This window comes from Diorhabda sublineata, chromosome 2, assembly GCF_026230105.1.
Source record: "Diorhabda sublineata isolate icDioSubl1.1 chromosome 2, icDioSubl1.1, whole genome shotgun sequence".
NCBI classification, from domain to species: domain Eukaryota; kingdom Metazoa; phylum Arthropoda; class Insecta; order Coleoptera; family Chrysomelidae; genus Diorhabda; species Diorhabda sublineata.
Window position 1 is genome coordinate 37,424,441 of NC_079475.1, and position 17,023 is coordinate 37,441,463.

The 17,023-nt window shown below is 29.8% G+C and overlaps 4 protein-coding genes across 4 annotated transcripts; 2 read left to right on the forward strand and 2 right to left on the reverse strand.

The window, feature by feature from the left end:
- Positions 1–236: 236 nt before the first annotated feature.
- LOC130453418 (erlin-1-like) lies at positions 237–3,302 on the reverse strand. The gene is made up of 5 exons (XM_056793154.1): positions 2,900–3,302; positions 2,764–2,844; positions 2,589–2,697; positions 2,167–2,471; positions 237–2,111 (listed from the first exon to the last, which is right to left on the reverse strand). Exons 1-5 carry the CDS (start codon positions 3,020–3,022, stop codon positions 1,722–1,724), a joined length of 1,008 nt encoding a protein of 335 aa, XP_056649132.1. The 5' UTR covers positions 3,023–3,302; the 3' UTR covers positions 237–1,721.
- Positions 3,235–7,796, forward strand: LOC130453417 (coilin). The gene is made up of 7 exons (XM_056793153.1): positions 3,235–3,619; positions 3,737–4,301; positions 4,359–5,094; positions 6,450–6,719; positions 6,782–6,981; positions 7,255–7,360; positions 7,582–7,796. The coding sequence occupies exons 1-7, from the start codon at positions 3,396–3,398 to the stop codon at positions 7,716–7,718; spliced, it is 2,238 nt and encodes a 745-aa protein (XP_056649131.1). The 5' UTR covers positions 3,235–3,395; the 3' UTR covers positions 7,719–7,796.
- A 2,805-nt stretch (positions 7,797–10,601) lies between these two features.
- LOC130453420 (cytidine deaminase-like) lies at positions 10,602–13,539 on the forward strand. Its single transcript, XM_056793156.1, has 2 exons — positions 10,602–11,513; positions 13,077–13,539. Exons 1-2 carry the CDS (start codon positions 11,459–11,461, stop codon positions 13,478–13,480), a joined length of 459 nt encoding a protein of 152 aa, XP_056649134.1. The 5' UTR covers positions 10,602–11,458; the 3' UTR covers positions 13,481–13,539.
- LOC130453419 (AN1-type zinc finger protein 2A-like) lies at positions 13,531–16,294 on the reverse strand. Its single transcript, XM_056793155.1, has 2 exons — positions 15,643–16,294; positions 13,531–14,138 (listed from the first exon to the last, which is right to left on the reverse strand). Exons 1-2 carry the CDS (start codon positions 16,046–16,048, stop codon positions 13,924–13,926), a joined length of 621 nt encoding a protein of 206 aa, XP_056649133.1. The 5' UTR covers positions 16,049–16,294; the 3' UTR covers positions 13,531–13,923.
- Between the last annotated feature and the right edge of the window lie 729 nt (positions 16,295–17,023).

The following is a 17,023-nucleotide window of genomic DNA, read 5'->3' on the forward strand; positions in this document are numbered from 1 at the left end:
CAATCTTAGAGTATGTTCTATGTATATAGTTAAGCTAGCAGATCCATCTAGGTTTCTGAAATTGAATTACACAAATGATTCAAACTTGGTTCATCGGTGTGAAACGTCTACAAAATAGATGGTTTATGGTGCAGTGCAGAAACTACTTATTTTCTCAGCTCACGGACCATTCATATGTATTATATTTCAAAGTCGTTTTTTTAAGTCGAGAAACTTCACATTCAAGTAAAAACAAATTTTCAATCTTATGCTTTATTTGCAAATCTAGTATAAATACATCGAGTGTAAAGTACAAACTTTTGTCTAAATTCTATAACATAAATTGTGTAAATAGTAAAATACTTATGATTTTATTGTGGATTTGAATCAAATTACCGTTTATGTTCCCTTGAAATTTAATGTAAGTATAGATAAAGATCAACAATAACAATATTCGTTCACTTATCTCACATCTATTATAAAGTATGTATACTTCTTACTAATTATAAAATGAGCTTTGTTCGCTGTTCTGATTCCCAATTACTTTAAGAGACCGATCGCATGCACATTTTAAAAATTTTCGTTCGTGGGCAGAGTCATTATTGAAGATAGAGAGAGAACGCCATAGAAGTGGATTTGTACTATTGAAAGATGAAGAAAGAGCATCGGTTTACCACTTTCTATGTCTCTTCACTCGTTATTAAAATCCTACCGTTCCCACCACTCGAAACTCGACGTCATAGCAATCCAACCCGAATAGAGAGATATAGAGAATGTTCCTACTTGCGGTGCATTATTTTCACTCTTCTTTTAAACCCTGTATCTATACTGCTAAAGATTGAGAATTTTCTAAAATATCAGTAGTGAAATAATAATCATGCTTCATGCGCACAAAAACACTCTGAAGAGAGAGAGAACAATACACTATCTCACTTTGTCCACTTATAGGAACTGTTCAAATAGGAGTATTAAATATGTGGCTTGCCGATGTTCTTTCTCTCTTTATCAGTAGGTCTACCGCATTTAAACAAGCTCCCTTACCTTCTTCTTTATATGTTTAATATTAACTCTATGTTCGTGAGTCCCTTTGTTCTGAATGTTTAGAAACAATTCTATATTCACAAGGTCACATCGATTCCGCATAAACAAACTCAATGCGTTCTTAATCACGCATGCGCAATATAACGATCCTAAATTCATTACCAACTTGTTACATCTCAATAAAGTCATGTGTTGGTAAATTAATAGTTCTGAATTGCACTTTTATCATAAATAAAAACAAATTAAATGGTATTTTACTTTTTTACCCCAAAAGGCATGTTATAGGAGAAAAATTCACAAAACAGTAAAAGTCAATGTTTCCATCAGTTATTTTATACTGTTCAATTTTATAGACCGAATAACAGAGCACATTGTAAAATCTTAGGATTAGAGAAAGATAGAACTAAGGGACTAATCATTAAAAAAGATCTAAACATGCGCGTTTCTACTGATTTTTTTCAAACCGGAGCCGCGTTTGTTACTGCGATTGCGGCGTTGTCACAGATTCGAGTTTACTAGAAAATAAAATAATTTTTTAGGGGAGAAATTTTTTTCAAACTACAATTTTAGTTTTGGGAAAATAATTCATATTAACACGAAATTTCTATATGTGTATAAATCTTTTTTATGTTTTTTTATTTAATTCAAAAATACATTCATGTTAAAAATATGTGGCAGGAATTGTAAGTGGGATAATTAATTCAGTTTTCTTCAGATAATCTGGTACTTTGTTGTGAATTTTCAACATCAAGAGCGTTTCTAATAAATTCGGTACCAAGGAAAGTCTGTGGTATTTCATTCCCAAAATAAACTTTTGTATTCTGTGACAACGCCTCGTATTTTTTCAGTTCTATAAACTCAGATGTATGTAATAACTTATTAACATCTGCTTGTTGCTTGTGTTTGTAAAATTCTGCATCTGCATGACTTTTTTGTCTAGCTAAATGCATTTCATCTTCGATTTTGGAAATCCTTTGCAAAGATTCTTTTTCCATTATTTTCTGTTCGTATTGGATTTTAGCTACTTGTGCTTCCTTTTCAGCTTCAATTATAGCTTTCTTCCTCTCAGTTTCTGCATCTTTTTCCACTACCTAAAACAAGGTTTATTTATCTCTTCTATTTTCAATTAATAGAAAAGCAAAACACCTTTTGATGTTGAGTGGCTATTAACAACTTAGTTTTCTCTCCTTCCATTAATTCATAATTTTTTCTTATAACTTCTGGTATTTTTGGTTTGGTAACTCTAACCGCCTGAATAGTTAAGCCAGGAGCCATTTCAAGTAGATCTCTCTGTAAGGCTTGTTTCAAATTTTCGTCTATTTGGTCAAACAAATCAATATAAACTTCATGTAATGTGTGAATACTACAAAACTGGTTCAGTTCGTGATGGACTTTATTGAAAATTAAAGTTTTATCATAATCTGCTGTATAATTCCTCACTATATCTAATACTAGAAGAAAAAACAAGATGATTAACAATAAATTAAATAATATAGACATCAAAATTGTATTTTTCCCAATGATTTGTATTTCAGTACAAATTAACATTGAAAATATAAAAACCTTACCACTATTTTGATTTAAATGATTAACAACTTCAATTCTATCAAAATAAATCATAACACCTCCACTTGTTCCACAAGGCACATTTTTTACTTCATCAGTTTGTAGGGTAACCTAGAACAAATAACTTTTATACATTAAAAAAATTAATTTTATTAAAATGATTCTAAATGAGTTTACCTGCACTGGTTTATAATTAGTTAACAGGGGAATCATCATGTGATATCCTGGTAAGCTAACTGAAGGTAAAAGAGCTCCACCCTAAAAAAAATTTTGAATCAAGCAATTTTGGAAATTACCCTTAACTATGTATCACCCTAAAATAAACTCCGACATGACCTTCCTCTATTCGATGTAAAGAATAATTAAAAATTAAAAATAGAGAGGATAAAATTGTACCAATAATTAAATGTTCAGTTAAAGAAGACGCTCTTGGCATTTTAAATAATATTTATTATACTTAAACTACTATCAATTAATATATCAAAAATTTGGGTTATTTCATTCTAAGCATTATAATTTGATTGTTATTAGTTTTTATTTTTCAATTACTGAGCAGGTTATGTTTTAAATTCCTCTTCTCTTTTATGGAAAGTCTTTCCTTGTCTAAAGATAAAGTGAAGGATTATAACCGTCCATCATGATTTCGGTATTATTGTGAACTTTTACATATAAGACTGTGGTCATGAGATGTTACAAAAAAAAAGAAGAAAAATACTGAGGTTAAGTGTAAAAAAACTAACCTAATAGCAAGTAACCGTCTTTTTACTTTCCTAATCGGTTATTGAGAAAAAAATAATATAAATAATAAAATGTCTGGATTCAAATTTGCCGTAGTATTAAACTTGTCAAACTTTTTCAGTGATCATAGACACAGAGCTAGAATTTGCGTTAATGATAATATTAAAACAGTTGGAGATTTGCAAGATAAAATAACAAATGTATTTAGCATAGAAAATTTCATTTTAACAAGTCGCAATGAATATTTACCACATACTGAAGATATTAATATACTTCAAAGCGATGATATTATCTGGTAAGTAGTCGAAGTTGGTATTAATTTCTTATAAAATATACTCGAGTGAAACTATTTTTGTTTTGTTTATTACTAGGTTATAGATATTAGTATAATTCATATTTATTATATTTTTAGGGTGATTCCATCAGATGTTTCACACCCAAACGTAGATAATGTATCTAATACTCCAATGCATATTTCAAAAAAATTAGTGAGAAAAAGAAAATCGATTAATTTGAATAATTCTGAAGATATAAGCTTTACTAAAAATCAAGATGAACTGAAAATAAAGAAAAGGAAAAAAAAACATAATATAGAAAATGAAGGTGAAAAGGTCATTGAAAAAGTTAAAAAACATGAAAAGAAACATAAAGACTCTAAAGATAAATGTCCTGAAAAATCTGAAATTGTACCAAAAGTTTTTGATTGTCCAGTAAAAACTGATTCTTCCGTGAAAAGTACATCTCTTCCAATTGGAAGTAAATATGTAGACCTAAATCCATCTGTTAATGTAGCCACGTCTTTACCTCAAAGCATACCTTGTAAAAAAGCGACCTTGGTAGCACCCAACACAGATAAATACCTGAAGAAAAATAAAATAAATATTGTAAAGATAGATTATATCAGAAGACCTACCTCAGAGTTACAACAAATTGAAAATGAGGCTCCATCAGAAGCAACTACCACACTAATGGATGTAGTAAGTGTAATTTATGAAGTTTCTGTTGTATTCTAAATAAATTCTTTTTAATAACAGGCGAATGGAGCTTCTCTATTGGATAAGGAATCAGTCACTTCATCCATTCCTGAAATATCTGTATCCAACAATGAAAATTCATCCAAACCTGAAGTGTTAGATTTGTTACCAAATCAAAAACCTAAAACAAAATATTTTTTTATAGATACCCCCTCTGAAAAAAATCGAGTTAAATCAAAACCTAATAAAAAAAGAGGAAACTTCTTCATAAAAGAAGGTCTCTTTTCACCTATAACTGATAAAAATAATACTGAAAGTAATGCAGTCGACGTAAAAACTTGTGATTTAGAGCAAGTTGATGTTGATAAGAGTGAAACAATGCAAGAAACTAACACTATTAGTCCTTCACAAACACCTATTGATTATTCAAGTACATCTTTGAAAGTGTCTGGAACTAAACCCGTAGAGAGTGAAGAAGCTGGTTCTCCAATAAATAAAAGCAATGACTATTCATATGATCATGGAAATATAGATGAAACCAAAGTTTGTGATGTTAAAAATGATATCGAGAATAAGACTGACGAAAGAAATGAAATTAACCCTAGTAGAAATACGGAACTATTAAGTGATACGTCCAAATCCGTTTTACAGGACTCTTGTTACATAGATAAAATTTCTCCATGCGATGTTACTCTTCCAGATAATAGTGTGATCAATTACAGCACTTCTCCATCAATTTCTGGGATAGTGCCTTTCAGTTTTACCAGCTCTAGTAAGAAATATGTTTCTGGAGTTGGTAAGTACCAAGAATTTTATTTTTATTAATGATACGTAGAGATAACTACAGTCTAGTTGTAATAAATAATTTATTTTTTGAAAAAGTGTGTTTAGAAAATGAGGAATTTCCATTTTTCGAAAAATTGTTCCTTTTAGATATATGAAGGAAGTTTAAAGATATGGCAACACTTATGTGATCGTGTCAAATCTGACATTGCCATCATAAAGTTTGAAATTTTTAATGGTGAACGTTATCAGAACGTGTTCTCATACGAGTCGTTTACAAAAATAGAATTAAAATATTTTTGTGCGATAATTTTTGACCTGAATTAAACCAACAGCAGCGTGACAACTTTTGATGATGAAGCACTATCTCGAGCCATCATTTTTTCTAGTTTTTCAAATTCAATTGTGGTCACACTTTGTTACAGGATGAAGTTCATGAAGGTCGTCCAAAATCGGCTGTTGTGCCAGAAAACATCCATCCAATAATAAATATTTGTCTATCTCATTTCAAGACATGGACGCAGAGATATATAGGGGAGAATAAGTATCAACATTCGCGAACATACTAAGCCGCCATTTTGATCTTACCTTAGGTGGCAAATTTGTAAAGACAGTAATATATAGGCTTTAGACGTTACTTCTGAACTCGCACACACATTGTGGGGGGATGAAATACCTATTTTAACAAAATTTTTGTGAATATCTGATCATTTTGTCACACCTGCATCATAATTTTATTACAGACACTTAAAAACTTTGCAACACATGCAAAGATCAAAATGTCAAAAAATCCATGTCGCTGCTTTAACGTTTATGATACAAATATGGCCGCTAGGAAGCATACATAACCTTTGATTAACATTGTGTTTCCTAATGAATTTTTTGTTTAAATCGTTTTTAGGCATATTTTCGGAGGCAGTGTTGTTTTGGTTGTATAATAATCAATTTTGTGATTACTGTTATCGTTTGGAATCATTTCTTTTGTTTTTTTCACACGTTACACACCAAAAGCGCTGTCGCTCCAGCTAAATAGACGCGAAATCAGACTAGTTACCAGACACTGCCATCTAAGACGTCACCTTCACACCATGGGCATCACAGATGATCTGGAGAGCTGTTGGTGCATGGAGGAGGATGAAAATGCAGACCACGTTATCTGTGAGTGCCCTCCATTCACACGGGCGCGGTTTAAACACCTGGGTAAACCTCACAACCTGCCTATCGGCTTCTCAAAAGACATCGGACTTCAAGTGGGCTTATGTGCTCAACAGCCGCACACACCTATGAACTATGAACACATCACACAAAATTTATCCAAATTTTTCTATTCTTTTTTTTACTGTGAAAGTCACTGGGCTTATATTTTAGGTCATTTACTAACTAAACTTAGAGAATCTGAGTCGAAGAGTATTGTAGATACAACAGACAACGGTGACACAAGTGAGTTTGTCACTAAAAGAAGACATCGCACACGCAAAAGACAGAAAAAATCTAAAAATAATGATATGGTAGACAAACCGATTACTCCCCAACCATCACCTCAACTGGCAGGCTCAATAAAATCATTAGCAGCTCCTAAAATGCATATAAAATTTTCAGATGACGATAATCAAGATCAGAGCCAAGATATTTGTCATGGTTAGCATAAGGATCTTGTTTCAATTGTTAAATATGTTTTAAAAACTTGGTATATTTTATAGAAAATAGTTCTCCTGTAATGGAACAAAATGGTAATGGAATTTACAGTGAAACGTCTAATAGTTATCACAAAAATGATAGAGAAGAAATTTGTGCAGTTTATATAGGAAGTAAATCCAAGGAAAGTTCAGAAGAAGACATTCAAAAAGCACCATTAATGTACCAAATTTCTCCCAAAATAGGAAACGTTATTTCATTTAAGGTATGTGTCAAATTATTATTAATCCTTTTTTATGCCACTAGTATCATGTCGTTTCTGGTGGGATATGGTGATGAGTTTTATGTATTGTCCTAGGCATGGAGTGTTTCTCCATTAAGACTCCATCTGATTGTTTAGTCATTCGTTCAATTCGTTGTATTATTAAATCTTTCTGGTTTTTCAATTTAACAACTTGGAAACCTTGGTTGGAAACAAAAATTCATTCATCATTCAAAACTCTCTTCTTGTTGATATTTGATATTTTTAAATTTTTAGGTACTTAAAATATCTGAAGATTTCACACCTGAAATATCACCTTACATAGTAGGAAAGGTACAGCAATATTTTCCCGAAATTAAACGTGTTACTTTTAAAATTATATGTAAGTAAATCGTTCAATCTGGAATAAATCATTTTTTTTATCTAATTAATTTAATTATTTATGAATCTTGTTAAATAATTGTAGTTCTTGATATTTGATTCTAAATTATCAGCAAACGATATTTTTTATTCTATGCATGAACTTCTTTGATTACCAACAACTCTTACCTCATTTTTTTTTGAGGTTTACCCAAATAACACTATTAATATATATAATTTTAGCTGGAATAGAACAGTTTAAAATACCGAAAGGCAAATTCTCATTAGATGAGGAAGGTGATCTGGATAGTTTATCCGATACAAAAGAACTTCTATGGTCTGAGCTCTTAGAACCAAGACTCTTGCATCCTTCAGCATAATACTTCAAAATATATGTTTAAATTATTATATACTTATTGTGAATGTAATTGTTGAGTAATTGAATTTTTTTAAGTGAATATTGTCTTTTTGTAAATTACAACCTATTATCAGTTAGAAAAATCCTCAAATTAATCATTTTTGTCATTGTTTTGGGATCGAAATGTTTTATTGTGCATATTTACAAGAAGAAAATTGAAGATATTAACAGAAATTATATTACAAAACACGAAAGATATTTGAGAACACTAACAGAAGAAATAAAAATAACCAAAGAAGTCAAACAAGGCGACTTGAATTCTCTAATCATGTTTAATACAAGCTGTAGCATACACAGACCATGTAACAATATTGGGTGATACTAAAGAAGAACTGAGGAAGGCCATCAGCAAACTAGACAGAGAAGTAGGAAAAGTTGGTCTAGAAAAAACCAACAAGAACAAAATAAAAATAAATAAAACATTAATAAGACCAGTGACTGCATTCACCATGTACACAACAATATAAATAAAAAGAAAGAAGATAATCAAGAGAAAAATATCGTGAACTTAACTCGGAACAAATATTACAGAAGAGAGAAAGAAAATTGAAGAACTATAATAAGATATAAAGAAACACAGAAACTAAATTGGGCAGGACACATCACGAGAAAGAAATGGTGTGAAGGATAACACAATGGTCAACAGGTACCAGGGGAAACCAAATTGAAAAATATAACTGAATTTTAGAAAGCAAAATGCAGAAACAGAAAAGAATGGAGTCTACAAAAGAAGCCCAGACCAACAAAAAACTATAAGAAAAAAAAATGTACTTTTAAATCATTTTTGACACTATTTTTTCCAACTTGAAAGTTAAACATGATATTATTGAAGCTATAGTAGCAGTCTGACTTGTAGATTTGGATCAAACATGGGTGTAAAAGAGGTAATTGTTGAATTCGATGAAATAAAAATGATTCGATGCTTTTTACCTTATTTTTTAACCACACCTGTATACATAAAAATGATGAAATATATTTTAAAAACTGGTCAATAATTGATTAAGTAATACAATTTTTTTCATGTACTGACTTCTCGAATGTATATTTTAATACTAAATACTGAAAAACAGTTTTTTTCTTTGTAAAAAATTATTAATAGTAACTTTTAAGTAAAAACTCACTTTTCTACAACGGCTATACAATATAAAATAGTTGAAAGCGTATTATAACATTTGAGGATTACTATAAAAGTAGCTGAACATGGAAATAATATAAGTGGAAAGTTGTGAATTTCGAATTTTTTCAGTAAATAATAAAAAACCTACTGAGTGGTGTAAACATTGAGTGAATTTTCCAATGTTCACAATAATTTTTCCTGCACCAATTAAAGTCATTTATTTATTTTCCATCCTTTTCATGAACAGTCACTTTCACTACAACTTTGAAGAAACTCAAAATGCAGATTAAATCAATTATCAACCTCAAATAAATTATAATAGATATTAAAAACACGGAGTAACTTAAATGGAGCAAAGGTGACATTGTATAACACATTCGGTGAGTAATCCACCCCAATAAAGGGATTTGTAGGCGCACAAATTGCTAACCATAATCAGGGAGATGGCAGGGCATAATGATGATGATTTACAAGATAAAATGTTTTTATTTAAAATGCGGCCAAAACTAATATTAATACTACCTTTCAAAATACGATAATTGTAAACTTAATTCTTCTAATGTAGAAGTAAATAAACATTTATCCAAAGAAAGGTATCCGAAAACTCTTGTAATTTTTCAAATGTAGTAATCCCTTTAGAATTGAAATTATTGCAGACTCCTAAATTTTATAATACAATCGAAATTGTTGAGGCCTGAAAAGAAGCAAATTTTTATGTATTGCCAGGTGCTCAATTACCCGTTTTCATTTGCTTCCAAAATACAAAGCAATCTGATGATCATATGACAGTTTTAATAGTTTTTTTAATTTCCTGAAAGTTGGCGCCGCCGTTTATTTGAAAGTTATAAAACTATGTTTGTAATTTAAACATTCGTAGTGATAACTGCTGCCACCAAATAAAATGAAAATGTCCAAAGAATTTATAAAATTACTACTCATTCATTAGTGTTGTAAAATTGGACAATTGTATCTTGTTTTTGTGTTAATCGTTTTTCATATACATTTGATAATTAATTTTTATAAACTCAGTTATTTTCATAATTATTTAAAACAAAATATTGAACACCGTGTTAAAACTATATTCATATAAAAAATTAAGACAGTTTTCAAAATGAAAAAGTCGTCAAATGTAATTTTACACCAGCATTTCGAAAATAATTACAACGTGGCAGGTTTTAAAATTTTCATGTTCTCAATTTTAAGAATCGTAGTGATAATTGCTGCCACCGAACAATACCTAAATGTCCAAAGTGTTTATAAAATTATTACTCGTTCATTAGGAGAAAATATATTTTAAACGTTGGCAGCCATGTGAAGTTAATACTCAGTGCTGTATAACCTCCATGAAGTTGGCCGATTTGATTATTTAAAAATTTCATGCTTGCTAATCTTAAGTGAGAGACAATAATTAGTTTTTGAATAAAAAGTATTTCAATTTATTGTGTGAAGTTGGCTCCCTAATGCCATAAAAATGAACTTGAACGATGTAAAATTGGGCAATTATATCAGAACTTTTGTTTTGGTCACTCAGTTATTTTCACAATTATTCAAAAGAAAGTATCGAACACTGCTTAAAATTATGTTGATATGAAAAATAATGTTTCAAACTTGAACAGCTTAAAATACAAACAGTTTTCAAAATTAGGTTAATGTAATTTTATACCACGGTCGTATGTAAAACCGTATTTTATACTAATATTTAGAAAATAATTACAACGTGGCAACGATGTAAAATCAATTATGAGCTTATTGTAAAAGCCTTTTAATTAACATTGCTATGAATGTGATTTCATTTGTTTTATTGAACGATTTTATATATTGTTATGGAAGAATGAATGGAAAATAAAAGCATTATATGATTTTTAACTCCTTTGTGATGGAAACTACATCATATAAGTGCTTTTCTTCTGCTTGGAATAATTGCAAAATATGCTAAAAAGATTTTGGTATAATTTGATTTATGTTGATCAAATACTACTGTTTGTTACGTAGATGTATTCTTGTGTATCACAGTAACGGACCATTAAATTTTTCATATTCATTTTTATCTTTGAAATCAGAATTTCATTTGACAATTTGTCTCTATTTTTTTATTTCAATTCTTCGACTAATATATTCTCTTAAAAATCATATTTAGTAAACTAATTTTCCAAAATCTAGCTAAACGTTTAATACATATTAAGGGTAGGTACTAGATGTTGCAACAAATTGTTAAAATATTAGAGTCCGATGCTGTAAAAGAATATTCTCTTTGCCACAGTTATTTCAATTTTTTTGTTTTATATCGCACTAGTACAAATCAAATAAAATGTTTCCGAACATAAAAAATATGAAAATAAAATCAATTGTACTTATTTTACATACGTCAAAATTTTCCAGGTCAAGTTCGAGGTCAAGCTGGTACATTTCAAAGAATTTAAAATTAGTTAAACAAGAGCGCTTTATTGAGGTTGCATGTGCAATCTTTTGTGTAGTAAAGGTTCCTAATCGTCAAGTCCTTATATAAAATGTTACTATTAGAATTAGACTACACGACATTTAATCCACTACGTTATCGATTTCTACGTAACAGTAGGTAGTAGAAAATGTCGATGAAAAATGAAAAATATGCTGCTAATATTTGTAAGTTAAAAACGCTGGGTAAGTATTAAAAATTATTATTAATTTTAAAATGTAAACTAAAGCAAAGTTTGTATTTAGCATCTGTAATCTATTTATAGGAATTTATTTCAATAATGAGTAGTGTTTGGTTAGATAATGTTAATGTTATTACTAGATTTAAATCGGAAATACAAATTTACAAAACAAATATTTACATTATAGAGCACAAGAATTAATTAGCCTTAATTAAAAATTCAAGCAAAAAAAATTATTTAGAAATGACCTTGAATTTTAATCATCTTTACGTATATCTAAAATACTGAATACTTTGATCAACTTTTTGATAACAATTTTGATTGGCTTGGTTGTCTGCTGAATCTAATCGATTATTTTGGTTATGTATAATAAAAATTAATACAGTGTGTGCCAAAAGTCATAATTACAGAGATCTAAACATATAGTATAATAGGGATATTGATTTTTTTGTTTTTATTCTTATATAGCTAAATGAAATTTATCAGAAAATAATTTTGATATAGACATTACGTAAAAATTGCTAGCTCCTTCCCTTTAAATGATTGTTCCCTATCATGACTATGTAAGTATGTATAAAAACTATTTTTTATGTATTTACGAACGCCATGAAAAATATTATTGTACCGCTAATGCCACATTTCCTTGACTTCCTCCTTATTATACTGCTGTCTCGCTAAGCTATGGAGGGTAGTGATAAGGAGGAGTATCTCATTATTTGGAAGATAAGTTGATAATATAAATAACAGTTGAAAAATTGTCCAGAATGGCGTTGGCGTACACAAAAGGTATGTCATAGATTAATCACATTCTGGGTATTTTATGAATGTTAACAAAACATTTTGAGCTAGAAAATTATAGTTCATAATTGAAAATTCCAATTCCTGCTACTAAAGTGAAGCTACCCTTATTTAACTCATTTCGACGGGCACTTTTCATATACAGATTCTTCTCCTCAATATTATTTCATTGGCGATAAAATCGCTTCAATAATGTTTTATTTATAAAAAATATCTAATTGGATTTTATGAAAGTTATTTTGAAAAAATACTGGAACTTAATATATACTCAATCATTCTTGATTTAGTAATAAGTAAAAGTAACTATAATGGCATTTTTATAATTTATTTTATCGTTTCTAATATGAAAATTTTTGATTATCAATTAAAAATAGTACCTCAACAAAGTACATACAAGTAAATAAATACGGAAATTATGATTATTTATTTATTCATTACTGAAAAGAGGTGGATTGTTAATTCTTTACTGAAAAGAGGTTAGAAAAGTTATTCTTCTTTTCTCTAAATAATGGTCTTTGTTTATACAATTACGATAACGGTATGAGATGAAAGAGACCTGAAAAATGAGCTAATTGCTTTCTTCTATTTCACATATCGTTTCCTATCTTTCTTTTAGTTTTCCTGTCTGTTTACATTTACCTTACTCACCTGATTTAGCACACGAATCTTCTCAAAAATATGCTAAAATCCATTTATTATATGTTACTTTTTAACTATGTTTCCAAGAGAATAATTCAATGTTTTGAATACCTCGTGAATTAATTTTTAGATGCAAACATACAGAATCTAATCAACATGGCAGTGGAAACGAGACTTAACTCCTACTCTCCATACAGTAACTTCAAAGTAGGTGCCAGCGTTCTCTGCGACGATGGGAAAATCTTCTCCGGTTGCAACGTTGAAAACAACGCTTTCACTGTAGGGCTTTGTGCAGAGAGGTGCGCCTATGGTAAAGCCATAAGCGAAGGAAACATGAAATTTAAAGCAGTTGCAGTAGTAGCGCAACAAGAAAATTCTTTCACAACTCCTTGCGGCGCCTGTCGTCAGTTCATGAACGAATTTGGAAATGTAGATGTTTACATAACGAAACCGAATTGTAATGATGTTTTGGTTTTAAATATGGACCAGCTGCTACCTTTTAAATTTGAGACTGTAGGTAACACTTTTATATAAATTGTTGTATTACAGGAAAATTAAAAAATTATGTGATAAATAAAACAGAATTATTAAAACGACGTTTTATTTATTTGCTTACGAGTGCTAGTGAATTAACAACTTATTACAAATATTGTGTATAACAATGTAAATTTTAGTTTGAATAATCACTTTACAACAAAAAATATTTTTCTTGGTCACAAATTACTTTGTAGGGTGATATTAACATTTTTTTCCTCATATACTTGATAATTGAGCAAAATAAATAATTCCTTGTTACATAAGGCACAATCTCAATTATGTAGTATTAAAAATTATAAATAAACAAATAATAATTATATAACAGATTGTTTTAGTCTTTCTTTAGTCTCATGCAAATTCCAATATTTCGTGTTTAAATATAAATTTATTTTGATACATATGTGAAAATGAATCCAAATTAATGTATTCAACACTATATTTCAAGATATATTACAACGGTCTGAATTTCTACTAGATCCACTTCCTTCTGATGCTTGTAATTGCTTTGCCAGTGCTAAATCTAATTCTTCTTGTTTACTTTTACTAAGTGGAACATTTTCTTGTATAGACAGAGCTAATGCCCTTGCAAGTGCCTCATCTTCATTATATACATCTTGTGAATGTGTACTAAATGGTGATGATTTCAACTTTTTGCCTGTAATTTATTAACTATCTGTATATCAAGTATCAATGGGCTTGGAAAATTTAAGAAAAGTATATTCTTTAACGAAAATAAATTCATTTTCCAAGAATAATGGTGTTTATTACATGTCGATAGGATTGGTATTAACAAACTTATAAAGTTTAGAACTCTCAATATATTTTATACGGTGCTCCAAATAAGTACTACGTCATCAGCGCCGATTGTGCCGAGATCAGTTGGCTTGTTTGACAAAATGCTATTGGCTAAAGTGCTATTTTGACGACACTAAGTTGATTTGTTGCTAAAAACGGAGTAGAGTTTTTTTCGTGGTTCTTCAGACAACTTGTCCCTTGAAATGGATACTTATTATGCCACAAATAACGATTTTATGATTGCGAGATGAACCAGATAAACAGACAGATCGATAGAATGACATATTCATGGGGCAAAAACAAGATTTTTTGTGTAAAGAACCTCCTAATTTTGAGATATCAAATGTTGAAGTTTGAAAAAATATATTAAATTTAATTTGAAGCAAATTCGACTTCACGAAATGATTAGATGAGATTTATTAATTTAATTTAGTTACTGCCTGATAATTACCAAAAGGTGTCAACCAACTTAAAAATTGTTGGTTTATAAAAGTTGTAGGGGCCAAATTTGCTCTATCTGAATTTTAAAAATTATTATTTCTGAAAAACAATATTCAGATTAGACACGTCTGGATGCCACGCCAATGCAAAAAAAAAACAAATCACAAGTACCACTATAAAACTACTAAATTATTGTAACAATAGTATGTCAAGTTGTATTTTGATTTTCAAGTTTTGATAATGCTATTTAAAGAAATGAGAGTACCTTCCCAAGTATCTTCACAACAAAACCGATCTTTTATGCTTTTTTCTTCCGTAGTTATACTTGAAAATACTTTATTTGGTGCAGTAATAGTGGTGTTGGTACATTTTGATACTATACAATATTTATAATGAAACTTTGTCGATCCAGGCTTTAGCATCCTAACAAAAAATACAACTAATGTGACGTGATAGGATGGTAAAACAAAACGATGTGGTGTGGATGCAGCTGTAGCTTGTCGGGCGAAACTCGATCGGCGCTGGTAACGTCAGCAAACGATTAGCGCGTTGCAAGCAGAAATAGGAGTGGAGTAAAAATGTTACTTTTAAAAATTCATATCAGAGCTATTATTATGCGCTAGGGACATGCAGTAAATTGCAAAATTTATGTTACTGCATGCCTAATAATTTAAACCCGACGTCGTTTTCAGACCCACTGCTCTAACAAAAGAAATTATTATTTTAAAGGTGTTTTAAAACAAAACTAGGGATAGTAGACCAAAATGAAAGAAAACACGTGGATGCCACATATGCCAAAACTCAAATTAGAGTTGACAAATCCTACTATGAATAAATTATTTTCAGGAAAGAATCACAACAGAAAAAAATTGATGAAGCATGAGAAAGTATATAGATTATGTTCAAAGAATGAGTATACTTACCCTCACAAGCATGATCTGCAGGATGTCTGTGCTTGATACAAAAATTTTTTGAACAATCCTCACATATAACTGGTAAAAGTTCCTTTGTTTTACATTTGTAAAATGAACATTTATTTGTAAACACTTTCCTTCTATTTTTCGCAGGATCCGATTGGCAATCATTGTCTATGTGAGTACCAACTACATAATCAGGATGTTCCCCTTTTCTAACGGGAATTGGTCTATTACAAAGTGGACATACTGGAACTTGATTATTCTTTTTATGGATATTCGCACAGTTATGGGTACCATAACTGTAATGTTCATTACAGAAAATTTTATTACAAGCGTCACATTTAATTGGAAGGAAATCCAATTTATTACAATCTGATTTTGAACAATGTTTACCTAGATGAGGAAATTCCATTGTAAAACTTCAAAAAGAAATTGACAAAACAGATTCCACTATAACTGTTCACTTAAAATTAAAGTACAATTAAATAAATCTTAGTTATATATATTGAGTATAATAATCTCGAATGTTCCAAAGTTTTCCAATAATCATGACAAACAAAACTTTCTCTTTGTAATAAAATTGCTTTGTAATTCAGATTCCTGTCGAATGTCAATGTCAATAGGTTATGAATTATGTCAATATGCGTTGTTTTATTGCAGTAAGATAGGCAACATTACAAACCTTTATAAAATTTGATCCAATGATGTTCAAGTGTAATTTACTGAGCAGGCTACAAAGTAAATTACGAAATATCAAATACAGTTGTTTACACCGTATTTCACAGGTAAAATAACTATGGTACTTTACCCGTGGATTTGCCAACCATCATAAAGGCATTAGTAATGTAACTTCTTTGATATAATTGTATCGAACAAACGCAGATGTCCAGTATACAGAGTTGTGAAGATTTATAGGTACGAGGTTAAGTCATTAATTCATTCCTTTTTTCACGTATTGTGACACTGTAGTCACTTCTGATTTATTTATTCTAACTGTCGAGTTTTTAAAAAATTTCATTTCTTATCGAACTCCCACTTCATTCGAGAAATTCAATACACTTTAAATCAAAGTAAATTTGTAACGATTTTATTCTTTATATTCTCCGGTAAGTTTTTCTTCGCATTTTTATTGTGCTCACAAAAATTCCAGTTATATTGATGGATTTCCTTTTGTTTTAAGCAAATTTTGTATAATAGTTTTGATACAAATTCATATTTTCTATTTATTTGGGATTTAGAACGAATAAAATAGAACAGTTTCCTGTTTGATTATATTTTAAAAAATATAAATTGAGTTTTTTTATATCTTAGACGAGCATAATCTCCTTTTATTCAAATATGCCCTTTCCACTCCTTCAGTAATTTCCAGTTGCAGTTTCCTTTCTCA